This window comes from Centroberyx affinis, unplaced genomic scaffold (assembly GCF_046629955.1).
Source record: "Centroberyx affinis isolate AG114_WGS23_722 - 3 ecotype Tasmania unplaced genomic scaffold, CSIRO-AGI_Caff_v1 ptg000759l_1, whole genome shotgun sequence".
NCBI lineage: Eukaryota > Metazoa > Chordata > Actinopteri > Beryciformes > Berycidae > Centroberyx > Centroberyx affinis.
Genome location: NW_027279371.1, coordinates 82,109 through 98,551, shown reverse-complemented (window position 1 = coordinate 98,551; position 16,443 = coordinate 82,109). Strand labels below are relative to the sequence as shown.

The following is a 16,443-nucleotide window of genomic DNA, read 5'->3' as shown; positions in this document are numbered from 1 at the left end:
CTGATTAAAGATGACAAGATGAATCCTTTTACATTAACAATGTTGTGTATTTTCATACAAGCAGTGTAGTGCCTAAATATAACATGTATTGGGTTCAGCAATATATTGCAGAATTATCTATGAAATCTCATGGTATCTGTGTAACTCATGGTATCTGATTTTTCTGATTTGTTTCCCCCTTAATTCAGTCATTGTTTGCAATACCTGCCCTTAAAGAAAATCTGTTCAGCTCTGCCTTTTTCTTGGACTCCATTCACTCTATCTATTCTAATAATACCTTTAAAAAAAAAAAAAAAAAAAAAACCTGAAGCATGTGTGAATAATTTATTTTGTCAGTTGCAACTGGGAAGGTGTATTATGCTAAATTTAATCCTTGCTTGGCATATCGGTGTGGACCCGCAGTGTGCATTGCCTTGAGGTAGTAAAACACAGAGTTGCCTATGACAGATTGCTTGCTGCTTCCAGTGATATCTGTACGGTCTGACAAGTATATTACCACTCCTCAGAGATCAAAATAAATGTTTATAGACACCGTGGTTGAGAGGAACCAGCTGCTGATGTACACATTTTGTGGGTGGATGTGTTGGTCGCTGACCCTCATCCCAACTGCAACTGTGTTAAATGAAAGAGTCGGTTTCAGACACTACAATAAAATAGCTCTTTTACAAACAGTTGTTACTAAGTGCTTTACAAAAGACTAGATGAAAATGGAAACAGACATGAGAAGAAAAATAAAAAGGAGACATACAAAAATTACAAAGGGGATGAAAAATGAACATTAGAAAAAGGTGTGCAGTGAGAAGTGATTTATCTAATATGTTTTTCTGATGTAGTTTTAAGGGTAAGATGTTAGTCAAGTAACAATCTTGAAAATGAGTTAAAGAAAGGAAAAGGTTGTGAGAAGAGATATTTGTGTACTTCTATTCCCACAATGCAATGCGAGAACGTCCGGAAAGGGAAGAAAACATCAGCTGACTTGATTGTGTGTCGATGAAGAGGCTGTGTGGGGATTTAAAGACAATTTGCAGCCATCAAAAATAGATTTATTTTACGTTATCTTACGTTAATAAGTAGTTAGCTATGTTACGACCAAAGGCGTTGACGCAGGTACTCAGCCAAGCGAACACAAGCGGAGTCCAAAGCACACTGTGAGTAACGTCAGTTAGCAGGAGAGCTAGCTAGATGCTAGCTACTAGCTAGACAGGCTAATACTAGTTGTGCCACTACTTCTTGACATAAAAGGGAATGTGAAGCTTTAGCTGGCTTTCCTGAAGATTAAACGGCAACTCCTCTCCAGAATCTTCTTGCACAACTAGTAAGCAATGGTATAAACATTAAAATGGTAACCAGCTTTTGTCAATATTATGTAGTAACTTAGTAAGCTAAATAAAAAATTGGGCTAAATTGTCCTCCAGTCTCAGACCATCACAAGGCAAAGAACCAACAGTATGAATAAAAATGGATTATTGTACTTTCAGAGAAGCTTTTTTTTTTCCACTTTCATATAGGCTAACTTACATCAGTTTGATACTATCTTAATATGATGGATATTATGAGCAGGTGGGTAGACAGAGTTTAGGTGGATTCATTCTCCTTATATCCTTGGAGGTAACTGAGAGTGTCCTTTAAATTTAGGTTGCTATGCTTGATGGAAATAAAAGCTTTAGTAAAAACATGTCACGTGTCAATATGCTGGGTACTTAAACACCCAACTTTACCTTTTCCCCAGCTTACTGAATAATGAGGGTTCACTTCTGGCCTACTCTGGATATGGGGACACTGACGCCCGAGTGACAGCCGCCATCGCCAGCAACATCTGGGCAGCTTATGACAAGAACGGCCATCAAGCCTTCAACGAAGACAAACTCAAATTCATCTTGATGGACTGTATGGTAAGAGATGCTTTTTTTCAACACCATAGCATTGGTGTGTGTCAAGTATCAAGTATATGATGTATGGTGTGTGTGGTGGCAGTAGAGGGGAGGGATTTGGACCATTTCAGCCCCAGTTTTGAATAAAGATTGTCTTTTTAATAACTGAGTGAATTCAGACAATTGGCAATGCAGCTCATTGTCAATATCTGTTGTTTTTCCCTTTCAGGAGGGCAGGGTGGCCATCACACGGGTAGCCAACCTACTCCTGTGCATGTATGCCAAAGAGACAGTGGGCTTTGGGATGCTTAAAGCCAAGGTGAGAGTTTTAACACCGCTGCAGTCAAGGCTGAAGTGTGCTGCATCGTAGTGTTATTGAGTCCTAACACAACAAATTAACTTCAAGCTATTTCACTTTCAATATCGATTGGGGCTGTGCAAAAAAACCGATACAGCTGAGTATTGCAATATTTTTTTCCATGATACTGTATCGATTTTCCAGCCCCTCGTATCGATACGTTAAAAAAAAATATTCATGTTTTAAACAGATTTAAAATGTCCTTAAATTTCCCTAAAATCCCTTTGAATTAAATAGTTTTGACTCAATTTGTCCACTGAGTTATCAATATAATGTGATGTACATATTAGACTACCCAGGTGGTACACAGCAAGTTGTATTTTCAGCTCTATTTTTAAATTTTCAGTAAATTATGTAGAGTATTGCAGTGTATCGCAATATGTATCATATCTCAATGTATCGTGATACATTTGTATCGTGACCCATGTATCGTGAGGTCCTTGCCAATACCCAGCCTTAATATTGATAGAAAATTTTCACTTTTATAATACACATACCTCCTTATGGGTTCATGAGCAGTTAATCACTGAAATTAGCTAGCCTAACCTAACCCAGGTAATCTCTAGGGACCACCAGCATTTGAGTTTTTATCCTCAAGTCTCTTTATTGGACATTGCAGATAGGCAATTATTTAATGGAAGTTGGAATGATGGACTTTGGTGGTGTGAAATCTGCTATTTATTCCGTAGTTTGTGTATGTGTTAAAAGATTTGTATTAACATCATTACAGATAGCAATGGCGACCAGTACTGGTGTCAGGCTGAGATGAAGGTATGCAAGCGTAATCCTAAATAGTCTGTGCTGACTGTAACACGGTGAAGCCACAGTTATCACAATCATGCTAATTGTTGCAGTAGCATCTGACTCATGACAGAGCTGCTTGACTGACTAAACATGTAAGCAAACCATGTGTTGATCATTCCCAAAATAAATACTGCATACAACTCTCCAAAAATACCTCAGCTACCTAGATATGACAGTATTTACGCAATTATGGTATTTTATAATATTATATAATTGCATTTCAAACTTTATATATATATTTTTTTTACATTTTAGACATTTAGCTGACAGTGAGCAAGCAGGTTATAGTCTCAGAAAGTGTCTAATCAATAGGCTTACTGCTGTCCAAATATAATGATTTTAGGAGGGAAGCAAGGTCATGTCACATTGTAGCAGCACTCAACCTGGTTATAAGCATTTTCCTCAAAGGTTAAATTTGAAGGAGGCCTGACTGTATGGCAGAGTCTGCAGGCTACAGCAGGGAGTAAGGACATACATAAAGGCAATGGCTTAAAAAAGACTATTCCAGCATTGCCTTCGCATTGTGATTGCTGTACTGTGTGTGTTGTATTTGCAGGCGGAGGCCCTGGTGCAGTACCTGGAGGAACCATTAACCCAAGTGGCAGCATCATAGTCCTGTCTGCTTTGCAAAGAAAGCATGGTGTGATCCAGTTCATACATGGACTACTGTGACATTCTATATGTTCACATTGTGTACATGCATTTATGAGTGAGTGAGGGTGTGTGTGTGTGTGTGTGTGTGTGTGTGTGTGTGTGTGTGTGTGTGTGTGTGTGTGTGTGTGTGTGTGTGTGTGGGTGGGTGTGGGTGTGGGTGTGGGTGTGGGTGTGGGTGTGGGTGTGGTTAGTGTATTTATAATCATGCTATCAGTACTAACCCTCTGTATGGATTGTTAACTCTTTGACCCCCTGTGACTCCATTCAAATACCTGTCTGCTCCAAAAGTCCAAGCAAATTGTTGTCAGGAAGTCTGTATGTAGAGCTGCTGAAATGATTCCACTCTCAACTGGTGCAATGGTTGATTCATTCAAATGCAGCTTTATTTCAGATATGCTGATCACAGTTTAGCAGTATATAGAATATTTTGAATCCTATGAGGGGGGAAATGTATATTATGACAAAGGTGTACAAACACTTACACAATTGAAAAATCTTGTCATTGGTAAGATACAGTTTAGATCAATTGCTATGTGTTGTTTCAAAGCTGTAAAATAAACTGTTTTTGGATCAAAACTTAGACAATTTGATTTTGTTTCTTATGCTGTGAACTGAGAGCATTGAGTGAGATGAGTGGGCACTGAGATTTGGAGTTCAAAGCCAAAATGTCAAGTTTACCAAGATTAACACTTGTAGCTACATTGAAGATAGCCTGTCTTTCAAAACTATATTTACCAGTTAAGATAAATACTGTATCAGTTACATGAATGCCTTTTCTATTTGTTGAAGTCTTATTCCTCAACCCAGGCAGCAGGCAGCTCATCAATCCAGTTGTTTACTTTGCCCAGGCTAACTTCATTTGCCTGTGTTGTCACCAGTTGCCACTTTGGTTACATGCAAATAAAGTCAGCCAGGAACTCCTCATGCCTTTATTTTGTTCTTACTGAGAAAGATGAGGTAATTCTGTCATTCAGAAGCAGCATGGCTAGTCAAAACAGTTGGGGAAATTCATTAATTTGACCTTATTTACATTCTCTTTTTTTTGTCATGATGCCGTTAAAATCATAGTTTCTACATCAAGTATTCTTCTATTTTTTTCCAGTATCAGTGTCTGTCATGAAGACATACCAATGAGCCGATTTGTCAGACTATCATGTTTATGAAGATTTATAGATAATCACAGGATATAACCCATTCAGGAGATATACACTGGATATCAAAAGTCAACACACCCTTTCAAATTTTCCAAATTTTATTGCCCTAAAGCCTGAAATGAAATCCTATAAAATAAACTTTTTTAGTTTTCATTTGGATATAATAACCAGCAAAATCAAGGTAAAAACAACAGTACTATTTTATTTATTATTATTTATTTGTTTTACTGATTTATTAAAAATGAAAAACTAAAACACTGTGGATGTATAAGTGTTCTCACTCCTTGTAATGGGGGGTTGTAATTGTATTAAGAACTAATCACAGTCCAAGGCATGCGTAAAGTTAATTCTCCTTCCCCTGAAATCAATTGGAGAGATTGTAATTAGCCTAGATCAATTAAAACCTAATCTCACTGAAGGCACAGTGTACAGTGTATGTCAGGGTGCAGAGACAAACATGGGCAACAAAGACCTAACACAAGATGTTCGACAACTCAATGCTGAAAGGTCCAGATTAGGAGCCCAAAAAGCCCAAGTTAAAAAAGAATTTCCCCTTTTAACATGACCACAATCCAAAGCACACAACCAAATTAATAAGGAAGTGCAGCAACAAAAAGAGTATCAGCATCCTGGACTGTTCCACTGAGAGCTCAGACCTCAGTTCTATGGTAAATCTGTAGACTGATCTAAAGGAGCGTGCACAAGGGGTCAATGTGCATTTTGAGTGAGCTCGATTTCTTCTGCAAAGAACAATGTGACAAAAAAATCCTTAATCCAGATGTGGTCCGTGGAGATTTCTCAAAACTGACAAAGGAAATAGGTGCTTGTAGTAAGTATTACCTGAAGGGTGTGCACACTTGCGCAACCAAAGTGTTTTCCATTGTTAATACACTGCCAGTGTCAATCAAGAGGACTAGGCTTTTGTTTTTACCTTGGTTTTGCTGGCTACTATATCCAAGTCAAAGTGAAAAAGGCCTCAAAGCAGTAAAAACTAGAAAATCTGAAAGCATGTGTAGACTTTTGATATCCACTGCATTTTGAATCAGAATCACATAAATCACAGGCCAGGAGATGAGAAAATCGAGAAGAAACAACAGAGGGAGAAATGGGGGTATAACACATACACATGCATTAGGACTTTCATCTACTCAGTCTTTTCCAGGACGTGCTGCAATGGCAAGCTGGCCTGGTAGAGAAATGGTCCTGTAATCAGGGTACAGGTTTGATCCCTGCAAAAGCCCTGCAAATGTGTCCTTCCCTGTTGAAGTGTCCTTGAGCATCACTGAACCTCTGCCTCTCATAACTGCTCTGATCCCTCCAGTGAAATGGGAACATATATGTATTTGTGTGTCAGACGGATACACAAACAAACAAACCCTAATTACAATCAAGTATGCAAACATATATAGTATTTTTGGCTTCCTGCTAAAATATTGCTTTCTTGTTTTTTTTGGATTCTGTGTAAAATCGGCTACTTTCTTCTTGGTCAGAGACACCTAAATCTAAATTCCAGTCAAGGACATCAGACATGACAGACAAGTGGTTTAATGATGATGTAAAGAGTCGTCCCCTGCTGCTTCCTGCAGGCAGTAATGTGACTGGTCCAGCAGGAGGCACCTGGCCGTCCCTCTCAGCCGTACCTGCCAGTCGCCCCACCTGTCCAACCTGCCCTGCTCTGCCACTATCACTAAGACACACCTCCCTCCTTGCCCCACCCCTCCCCAACCCAACCCCCACGTCCACCCACTGCAGCAGACCAACCTGGCTACGCACAGCACGTCTTGTTCAAACAAGCCAGCTCTCTCTGCTAACACAGATAGGGAAGGGTAGTGAAGGACAGGCTGGCGGTTGGCATTCATGGCTCAAAACATTTATGCAGCCATTTTCTTAGCTGAAGTCTGAGGATCCGGGAGACAGTTTGCACAGTGGTGTCTATTAGTGTCATATTACATCCTCCGATCAATCTGTGAGTGCTGGAGTCGGAGACAAGGCAGCACACTGTGGGGTGGCAACATTAAATGGGCAGAATATGGGGTCAGATGAGGCGTACAACTTTGTCTTTAAAGGTGAGCACTTGTTTTCTCCCACTTACTTGATTTAATACCCAAATAGGCACAGTTCTTAAGTCTTTTATAACATGCCTTGGTTCTTCAGATCATAGTCCACTGGATTTTATGAGGTTGGGGGTGTACAGAGGCAGTAATGGATGCTGTGTGCCAACAGAATACAGTATATCATTAATAATATACTCATACAATTAGGCTGTATGTCAGTTAATGTCCTGAATTTGCCTGTGGATGCAGATATAGGCTTTCATGCAGATATTTGCATTTTACAAAGCTGTCTCAATTGATCTGTTGGTCAGATATGTAGGTAAATACAAGACTTTATTTAGGCATTACTTAGAATGCTTTTGAGTGCTAAAGATCTTTGGGTGGAAGAGTTGCACAACCACAAGACAGAGTGATATTGCAATCACATTACCTGCATCTTGTCTCTGCTGAGGCACGTGCATAATATCTGAGATGTTATTGTTGCAATCAGGATGTGTAGCCTACTTGTAATCCTGCTTATCAGTAGCATTCCACGCAAAAGAACATTTCATCATACTCAGGAGTTTGGTTTCAAAACAGTACATCCAGTTTCAAAACAAACAACAACCATAATCATAATCTGAAGTACATCACTTAATTTTCTTAAAAATATAAAGGATCCAGTCTGTAAAAGTGTCGTTATTGCATCGGGATGGTTATGCACTATCCTTTAAAAAGTATTGCAATCTGCTTCGAACTTGTGCAACCAATCATTTTGTAAGGTCCAGTGAGAAGCAAAACACTCATTCCATTCTTTCTGCTCTCAACCCAGAAAAAAACACATGGTAGGTTTCACTACAAGGCATAGTGATTGATGATATGCTGCTGGTTCAGGTACTGGATGTCTCTAAACAGACATAGAAGAGAAGCAAAGAGAGGTGATATGGTTCACGAGTCAAATAGTATTACTGTTAAGTGTTATGTTGTTCTGTAATACAGCATGATACATTTAAAGAGTTTCTTTGCAAAGTGAGATATCCTCCAGCTGAGCTATGCAATACCTACTCTGACAAAATGATTGCTAGCGTGACATAAACTCATCACTGCAGTGTTCTACAATCATGCGCCATTGAGGCTGAAGAGTCTGCAGGTTTTCATTCCAACCAAACACTATACCATGAATTCACTGATTAACACACCTTCAACCAGAGAGGGGGAACTAATCAGTGAAATCAGTGTTTGGTTGCAATGAAAACCTGCAGACGTTTTGGGCCTCAATGGCTCATGGTTGAATAACGCTGCAAAAGTGAATTTATTTCATGCTAGCAATCGTTTTGTCAAAGTAGGTATTGCATGTTTCAGTTGGTGGATATTTCATTTTGCAAAGAATCTTTGCACTGTTGCATATTATTGAAGCCATTAGCTATTTCCAACCCTTTACTTTTTTGTTGTTTTGTCAATTAAACTTTTCATCTGTTGAATATACCCCCTTGATATTTTAAGCTTCCACTCAGATTTCAGAGCTGTAAGCAGTAGCAGTGCTGTGTACAGTACAGCACAGTACAACTGCCTATATTGGCAGTCCTGAAGGTCATGACAACAAACAAAACGAAAATTTAATCCTTTCGGCAAGGCGTCAGTTTCTTCCCAACTTCCTCAGAATGGACAAACCGGGCCGTTGGAGAGTCTGAAGGCCTCTTGTCCTGTATCGCCATAGAAACCAGGAGTATTGTTTGCATAAGAAGTTACTCAGTAGTGGAGGAGGAGAGTGGGGAAAACAGCCATTCTCATCTAACCCAAAGAAAAACAGAAGTATAATGATTTGGCTGCAGTGAACAATTACCCAAAACAAACCAAAGTAGAGCAACTTGTAAAACATTCCTTGCCGATGACTTTTTTTACACTCCGGGTTAAACATAAGACCAGAACTGGGTGCAAGTTGTGCTTTTATAGAGTGTGCTTTTATGAGAATGAGCAGATGTTGGGGAAACAGTGTCAGCATTTCTAATCATAGTTCATAATGATTTGTAGACTCCAAATTGGACCTCGGCTTCAGTGATTTCACTGTAAAGTTCAGTAGAAGGTCACTGCTCTCGCTGAAGCAGTCTGAATTTCTGCTGTCTCTGTAGTGGCCTAGGATAGCTCAGTAAATATGTTTGTGGATCTAAACAACTCAATCTTGTTTCTTGTGTGGTGATTTATGCACATGATGTTTCACTTTTACACCCAAATAGGTTTAATTTTATAGTAATACTAACTAAACTAACTAAATGTGAATCAACAAATGTAGCAGCACAGAAAAACATCTGGGGGAACTGTCACATTTTCTATCAAATTATTTCCAACAGAGCTGTGCATTGGTGTGTCATACATTAGGGGGCAGAACTAACTATTAACTCTTGTTTCCTGCTGTAGTGGACAGTAGTGAATGCTGTCCTATGGCGTTGGAGAAGCATATTTGTATGCTGAAATTCAAGATATTCCTCTTTAAATTATTAGGTGTATCACATATGATTTTCCCTGACAGGAGATGTTACAAGAGCTTGGATTACTATCTTTGTCTAAGCAGAAACTGTCTCATCCAGTTGTGCAGAGATCCTGGTGCCAGTGTGGCTTCATTGTGCGGTCATAGTTTCTTATCTGTGTCAATATACGCCAAGCCCTTCTCTATCTGACTCAGCTACTGAAACCTAAACATGCGTCACTGAAAAGTACCGAAAGCGGGGGGTTCTCTGTTGTTCCTTGTCCCACTGTTTACACGGTAGATAGGTTTCTCTGACCAAGATAAAAGGAAGTAGCGGCTTAACCTGTTACGCCTGATTTGGAATCACCTTCCAGTCTTAGAGAGACTATTTCATTACAGGAAACAAAGGTTTTCTTTCAAAGGTTTTCAGTTTTCTGCAGGAAGAAAGGTGTGTGTGGGTGTGCGTGTGTGTGTGGGTGTGTGTGGGTGATGTGATGGGGGCCCTTGTTCCTTTGCATAAGCAGCTGCTAAGTCCCTTTTTCTTGAAAGTCTTGACCATTCTGTGTCTATCCCAAATAAACAAATACAGTAGAATGCCTTTTAACTTTATCAAACTCTCTAAAAGGGATGTTTGGACAGTTTGAGTTTTAGTTGCTTTGATCTTTAGTTTACTTTTTCTCTCCAGAGACTTGATAAATGAGGAGCAAAAAAAATAAACATTTGTCCACTTTTACATAAACATTTGTCCTAAAATTACTTCTTTTTTTTGGGGGGGGGGGGGGGGGGAATGAGGGACAAATGTAGATCCTCCCCACCCCAGTCTGACAAGTTCTGTGAAGGAAAAATAACAACAAAACTTCAAAATGTCTAATGTTAAGTCCCTCGCCTCTGAAACCACATCTAACTCACGGGCATAGATTCAAATCCTGCCTTCTCTACTCTGTCCTCTTTGCTCCCCACTGTCTAAATAAAGAAGTAAAACATACTAAAGATGAGTGGACTTCATCATGTCAAATTATCCCTTTCCCAATCAATATTTTGACCTTTCTTATTATAGCCAAGCATCTCACATATTTTCCTACTTAGAAAGTCTTCTCCCTACTCTCATTCCTCCTCTCCTCTGTTTGTTCTGTATACCTCAGTTAGGATAATTAACTAATTTACCATGCGGGCGTGGTGCTGTTTTTAAAATAGGACACCATTGCCCTAATGCTATAATGATCCACAGTATCAGACAGCTAAGACTAAGGGTTTATGTTAAGACGAGGGAAATGGAGAAGGACACACCTAGACTAACGGCCTCACTTAAGAATGGCTGTGAAGTGGAGCAGGAAGGAGCGGGCGTCAGAGCAATGGCTCATATTAAACTCTGCGAATGTAAAAGAGAAGTTGCAGGAGTTTTGTCTTCTTAATCCACAAGGTACAGGGGGATATATTGGGTTTAGTCTTTCGACAGCCAAAACAAGATGCTGCAAAACATCACAAATACTGCGTCCTTTGTGCCTTCGAGTGTTACACTCGATACCCCATCATCCCCCTTCAAACACAGAATCGCAAGAAGAGAGGATCTGCAACCAAAGTGGTCAGCACACCGGATATTCTTGCTACACCATACAGTAACCCATCACTCTGTCCTGGCTCTGATATAAAAAAAATACCTTTTGCTATTAAAACTAAGCTGAGCATGTAAATCTGACTAGGATGTTAGAGGGAGAGGGAGAGGTATGTCTCAAGCAGGTATTTCCCACATGATCTGTACTGTACCTGCCATGGATTCTTGTTTCCATTTTACAATGCCCCTCCATTCTGTCCTGTCTCTCCGCTACAGTGGTTCTGATAGGAGAATCAGGTGTAGGCAAGAGCAACCTGCTGTCCCGCTTCACCAAGAACGAGTTCAACCATGACAGCCGCACCACCATCGGGGTGGAGTTCAGCACGCGGACGGTGCAGCTCCAAGGCTTCACCATCAAGGCCCAGATCTGGGACACGGCCGGGCTGGAGCGCTACCGGGCCATCACCTCTGCGTGAGTTACCAAGCAACCATCACGGCTTTTGCATCAGCGCTGACATATACACACGTACTCCCTCCCTCTTCACATATGCACACACACACACACACACTTTAAAAATGGATGTGTCATTTTCAGCACATCTGTGTTTGTGTTAGCAAGAAAACATTCACCGTTGGATGCTCTTACACTTCTAGATATCATCAATCTGTGATGTTCAATGCATTTCAGTAGTTATTTTGTGATGCTTTGTTTTAATTTAAGTTTTTGGTGTGCCCACGTTCCCTCAACCTGCCTTGTCTACTTCTACTTCAGTTTGTGATTTCCTACATTTCTCAGAAGGACTTTCAGCAACCCCCAGAGAATAGGGGTGAACTTGTTGCTTGGTGTGTGGGTAAATAGCTTGAAAGCCCCTTATTCAAAACTCAATATGTTTCGTGGCTGTATTGCATTATGGCCTATTGAGGTGGTATTCTACAATGGATTGCTGTCTGTATGATTGTTGAATTTTAGTGCAAAATAGTGAGTCTAGACAGAAGCTCTTTGATTCTGAGGGACTGACACCAAAACCGTTTACAGTTGACGTTTCAAAGATTAAACATTTTCTGATATCAAACTGCATTGTAGCTCAGCACAAATATCTTCAAATTAATGATGTCACACCATCTTTGTTTGGCCAGTTATCCACTGAATAAGAAAAATACACCACCATACAACAAAATGGACCCAGAAATGAAAGTACATCGCCGATAGCTCCCAGGGGAAGTGGGAGGTAACTTAACATTTTAGAAAATTTGAAGGACTTCATTACCCAGACATGATGTTAAGTGAGTGGCATCAGTAGACCGTACACCTTGGTGAGTCCAGCTTTCTCTGGATGGAGAACTTGTTCCAGAGACCAAACGTGACCAAACCCAACACCCAACTGAAATTAATTTGGGCAAATAAACTGAATCTACAGGGTCTCAATTAGTGGGGATTATGTTCTCTATTACAGCCCCACTTTGTGTTTTAGCCCAATAAAATTAGTGTATTTTTACATAAACATCTTGCCTAGTGTAGCCTTCAATAAGTACTTGTGTGTTATGTGTTGTGTTGTTATTAACATACATTGAAATGTAACACAAATGTGTGTTGTCCTACACTAGACACACTGATGTGTTGGAAATTGCACATTCTTTTTAAGCATGCACACACACTGTCACACACATAAACACTCACATTTTATGCTTGTTTTGTTTCTCCATAGTTGTTAGGCAGTCTGTATGTTGGTGTTTTAGGTGGTGCGGCTATCTGCCAAAACACACGTAAGGACAGGCACTGATCTTCAGTTTCCTCCCACATAACCTGAAAAACAACCAGCAGATTCTCGTTTCCAGCCAATTTCCAACTGGCACACTTGGGTCCAAAAATCCGATTGGTTAGAAGAGAGACTTTTATTTGAACACTCAGCTCTCGGTTCTAGCTGAGGATATCCCTGATTTGTTCTTTTTGTAATGAAGCTGGAAGGATTAACAGTATGGAAACATGTTTTAAAACAATAGAACCATGTCCATTTAATTTTTACGACACGGAAAATCTGAGGATATGCTACACCACCGCAGGATTAGCTCTTTTCTGACAGCCTGGCTTTTTGAGTAATTACTTTGCTGACTTATTCCAATATGCTAATTTGCCCTCCCATGGAATTTCCCATTTGTGCTCTAACAAGTAGCTAAAACCTATTAAACTGGAATTAATCACACTGCTGGAAGAGGGGAACTTAGAAGGGGAACTTGTGAAGGAAATATTGATTGGTTCATGACTTCAGAGCAATTATTAGTGATTAAAAATTATTTCAATTGACAGGGAAAAAAAATACTTGCTCTCTCTATGAATGATAGGGCAATGGTTACCTCTATTATGTATGTATATTGCTGATGTTCTTTCAACATTTCCCGTTTTTATTTATATTATTTCACCTCCAGCTCCACTGGCCATGAAAGTAGCATCATGGGAAAAAAAAGTTCAACAGATGCTGATTAAAAACAAAAAAGCAGACACATAATTAATATCACATAATTGGTAACTGTAAAGTAAATCTTCTCTAACCAGGTATTATCGAGGGGCTGTTGGAGCGCTGCTGGTCTATGATATCACCAAACACCTGACCTATGAGAGCGTGGAGCGCTGGCTGAAGGAGCTGTACGACCACGCTGACCCCCACATAGTGGTCATGCTGGTGGGCAACAAGACTGACTTGGCCTCAGAGCGATCCGTGCCCACTGAGGAGGCCAAAGACTTTGCAGGTACGAATCTCTCAAGTCTCAAAGCATTACAGTTGTGTTGAACCATCACAAGTTCATTGCATTTTCTTTATGGAAAATGGACACTGTTTGTTGAGTGTTTACAAGGGATGGGACGATTTATATCCAAATTCAATATATTGCAATACAAAAATACGACAATACGCATTGTGGGGCAGAAAAATGAATCACCATATTAGTTCTATTTTATTCTGCTGTAGTAATCAAAAATGAAATAAGCTTGCCCATCACAATTTCAGAAGCTCTCCATTCCATTCAAATTATAATATTTGTACTTTGTAATGACATTTTTAAATTGTTGTTTACATTCCAGTAAGCCAGTGCCATTGCTAGAAAGATTTGTGTCTTAGAAATTAACATAATTCTGCACAGTCATACATTGTTGTAATTTAACTTTTATTTATTACATGATATCGTGGTTGTATTGAATCGTATCGTGAGGAAAGCATAACGTCCCATCTCTAATGTTAGAGAAGTCTACTAGTCTTGTACTGTATGTGAGCTCTTGTTTTCCTTGCACCGTGTGTCAGTCTGCAAAACTGTGTTAGTTGTCAATCTGTCTCTGCACCAAGGCCACCAAGGCAAATTCCTGTTCATTTATGCTACTTGCTGATTAGAGTCACTCTAAATCTGATAAGCAATAGATTGTTTGGGAGCATGGTGTAATAGACTGCATTTCTTGTATGGAAACTGGTCAAGTAGAAGTGGTTGCACTCTTAACAAAAAGGCTTACAAAATATGTAAATCAAGTGTGTAGGACAAGCAAATGACCAGTGGGTTGAAGAAAGTAGCCCGCACACTGACAGAAAATGTATAGAAACTGGTCAATTTTCAAATGGCTGTCAATGCAAACTGTGGTCCTGCTGGGATCTACCACAGTTTGCATTGCAAAAATTTGTATTTAATGAATAATATACAGTAACAATGTTATTGCTCTTGCTTGCTTGTTTGTTCTATCCAGAAAAGAAAGGTCTGTTGTTTCTGGAGACCTCAGCTTTGGAGTCAACAAATGTTGAGGCAGCATTCAACAGTGTCCTAGCAGGTAATTCATTTTCATGTATTTTACATACTTTTAAACCAGTGTCTTGCTGGTTTTTGGCCCTTGTGTAAATCTATTATTCATGTCTAAAATTGGAATAAGAATGAAATGAACTGTGTTTTGGCACTCAGTGGTTAGGCTACTCACTATTTCTGTCAAAGGCAGCAGCTTCTCTCTGCGTTAGTCTAAAATGTAGGTGTGCCATATCTGTGCATAGAAATTCAGAGGAAGGTGAGCAGTAAGGAGGTGATCCGGGGCTCCATCAAGGCCTTGTCGCTGACCAACCCCGACTCCAAAGCGGACAACACAGAGGAGAATAAACCCTGCTGCAGGAACATCTGATCTCACACCCCTCCCAGCAGGACGGGGGGCCTCAGGGCGGGCGACAGGGGAGCTGCTTCTCCCACAACCCCCTGCTGCAGCCCGACCGGAGGCAGGCGACAGGGAAACCTTGGGGACTGCAATGCTGGTGCTGGCTTGAGTGACTCCACTGTAAAATGACTGATTTGTAAGTTATACAAGCTACATGGTGGCTTTCAAAAGATGATGGAAGGTGAATGAATGTAGCTGGAGGCCATGGTCCGTCTTTTAAGGGTTTCTGCTAATTATCTGAACTTAGGTCAAAGGTCAAATAAACTGTGTGAACTGTAAGATGATATAAATGTTTAGAATCAATGCAGAGGAGAGGAGAAAAGCTTAAACCCATGTTATGTTATGTGTGATGTTTTCAATGTAAATTACAAGTGACTGTTTTTATGTTTTCTTCATCTCAACAATTTACATGGTGGCTAATATTTTATGCGCTGGAAATGAGTCTTGCTGTCACTGCTTTGAATTTGCTCCAGCTGATGATCTATGATGAGACTGACTGCATCTCTGTTGTGAAATAAATGATTTATGGAGACAAATTGAAAGGAAATCTGGCCTACATGTTATTGGCAAATAATTATATTTATTTGTTTTAACCTGCTTACCAGATGAGTGGAATTTACCACATCAGAAGCGATTCAATTCAGATGTCGTGCTAGTCGTACATCACAGAAAGGTACACCGCTAAACTGACTTTCAAATACTTTCCTGTCATTAACTAAACTTTCTGGCACACACACTGCATCGCCTTGTGAGTCAAACTCCAGTCGTCTGGCCCTTGAGTACGCTGAAACAAACCATGGAAATATTCGAAAATGTTATTTGGCCCGGGTCTGTTTCTAATCCAGGCCTCTCTCACACTGTTTCAGATCAAAGACTTGCGATTAGATGCATCAGAGTTTTCCAACCTTATTTCACAGCGAACCCGATAATGAGGTCTGAACATTCTTGAGACCCCCAACGTTTAAAAGATTTGAAAATTGTAAGATGCAGAGAGTTTTTTTCCTAAGGGACTTAATTTGGGAACACATATCAGATTTAGGACTTTCAATCTGACAGAATAGGTCAGGGGTGGGCAACCTTTTTAGGCATGAGATCTACTTTTCCCCTGACTGGGTTGGGGTGATTAACTGGCCCAGGTCATATTGGTTATATCATACCAGAATTATACAGGCATGGAATGAGTGTAAAAACCTTCCTAAAGCTCACTGGTAAAACACTGGAGAGAGGTATGATAAAAACAGCTTTCTGTATACTGCAGTAAATAAAACTAACAGTGAAATGAAACTACTCTTCATTTTTATGGGGACCCATTGGAGCGCAGTTAGAGACAGTGAAAACAAGGGTTAGACACATATTGGACTGTTATTAAATATTGCATA

General features: G+C 39.9%; 2 protein-coding genes across 3 annotated transcripts; both read left to right on the top strand.

Moving 5' to 3' along the window:
- Positions 1-949: 949 nt before the first annotated feature.
- On the top strand, positions 950-3,783 carry lamtor2 (late endosomal/lysosomal adaptor, MAPK and MTOR activator 2). Of its 2 annotated transcripts, XM_071520036.1 has the most exons (4): positions 950-1,148; positions 1,730-1,892; positions 2,101-2,190; positions 3,590-3,781. In XM_071520036.1, the coding sequence occupies exons 1-4, from the start codon at positions 1,081-1,083 to the stop codon at positions 3,644-3,646; spliced, it is 378 nt and encodes a 125-aa protein (XP_071376137.1). In that variant the 5' UTR covers positions 950-1,080; the 3' UTR covers positions 3,647-3,781. The 2 variants fall into 2 exon arrangements, with proteins under 2 accessions (XP_071376137.1, XP_071376138.1); XM_071520037.1 differs by lacking the exon at positions 2,101-2,190 and having other exon boundaries at positions 3,590-3,783.
- Positions 3,784-6,629: 2,846 nt separating this feature from the next.
- On the top strand, positions 6,630-15,592 carry LOC139644593 (ras-related protein Rab-25-like). The gene is made up of 5 exons (XM_071520017.1): positions 6,630-6,907; positions 11,167-11,362; positions 13,442-13,635; positions 14,615-14,695; positions 14,910-15,592. Exons 1-5 carry the CDS (start codon positions 6,871-6,873, stop codon positions 15,032-15,034), a joined length of 633 nt encoding a protein of 210 aa, XP_071376118.1. The 5' UTR covers positions 6,630-6,870; the 3' UTR covers positions 15,035-15,592.
- The last annotated feature ends 851 nt before the right edge of the window (positions 15,593-16,443 follow it).

What these genes read in the sequence shown, in the direction of transcription:
- lamtor2 (XM_071520036.1), top strand. Translation starts at nt 1,081, where the DNA reads ATGTTACGACCAAAGGCGTTGACGCAGGTACTCAGCCAAGCGAACACA. An exon ending in TCATCTTGATGGACTGTATG is followed by an intron (nt 1,893 to 2,100) that starts GTAAGAGATGCT and finishes TTTCCCTTTCAG; the next exon opens with GAGGGCAGGGTGGCCATCAC. An exon ending in TTGGGATGCTTAAAGCCAAG is followed by an intron (nt 2,191 to 3,589) that starts GTGAGAGTTTTA and finishes TTGTATTTGCAG; the next exon opens with GCGGAGGCCCTGGTGCAGTA.
- LOC139644593 (XM_071520017.1), top strand. Translation starts at nt 6,871, where the DNA reads ATGGGGTCAGATGAGGCGTACAACTTTGTCTTTAAAG. An exon ending in TACCGGGCCATCACCTCTGC is followed by an intron (nt 11,363 to 13,441) that starts GTGAGTTACCAA and finishes TTCTCTAACCAG; the next exon opens with GTATTATCGAGGGGCTGTTG. An exon ending in GGAGGCCAAAGACTTTGCAG is followed by an intron (nt 13,636 to 14,614) that starts GTACGAATCTCT and finishes TGTTCTATCCAG; the next exon opens with AAAAGAAAGGTCTGTTGTTT.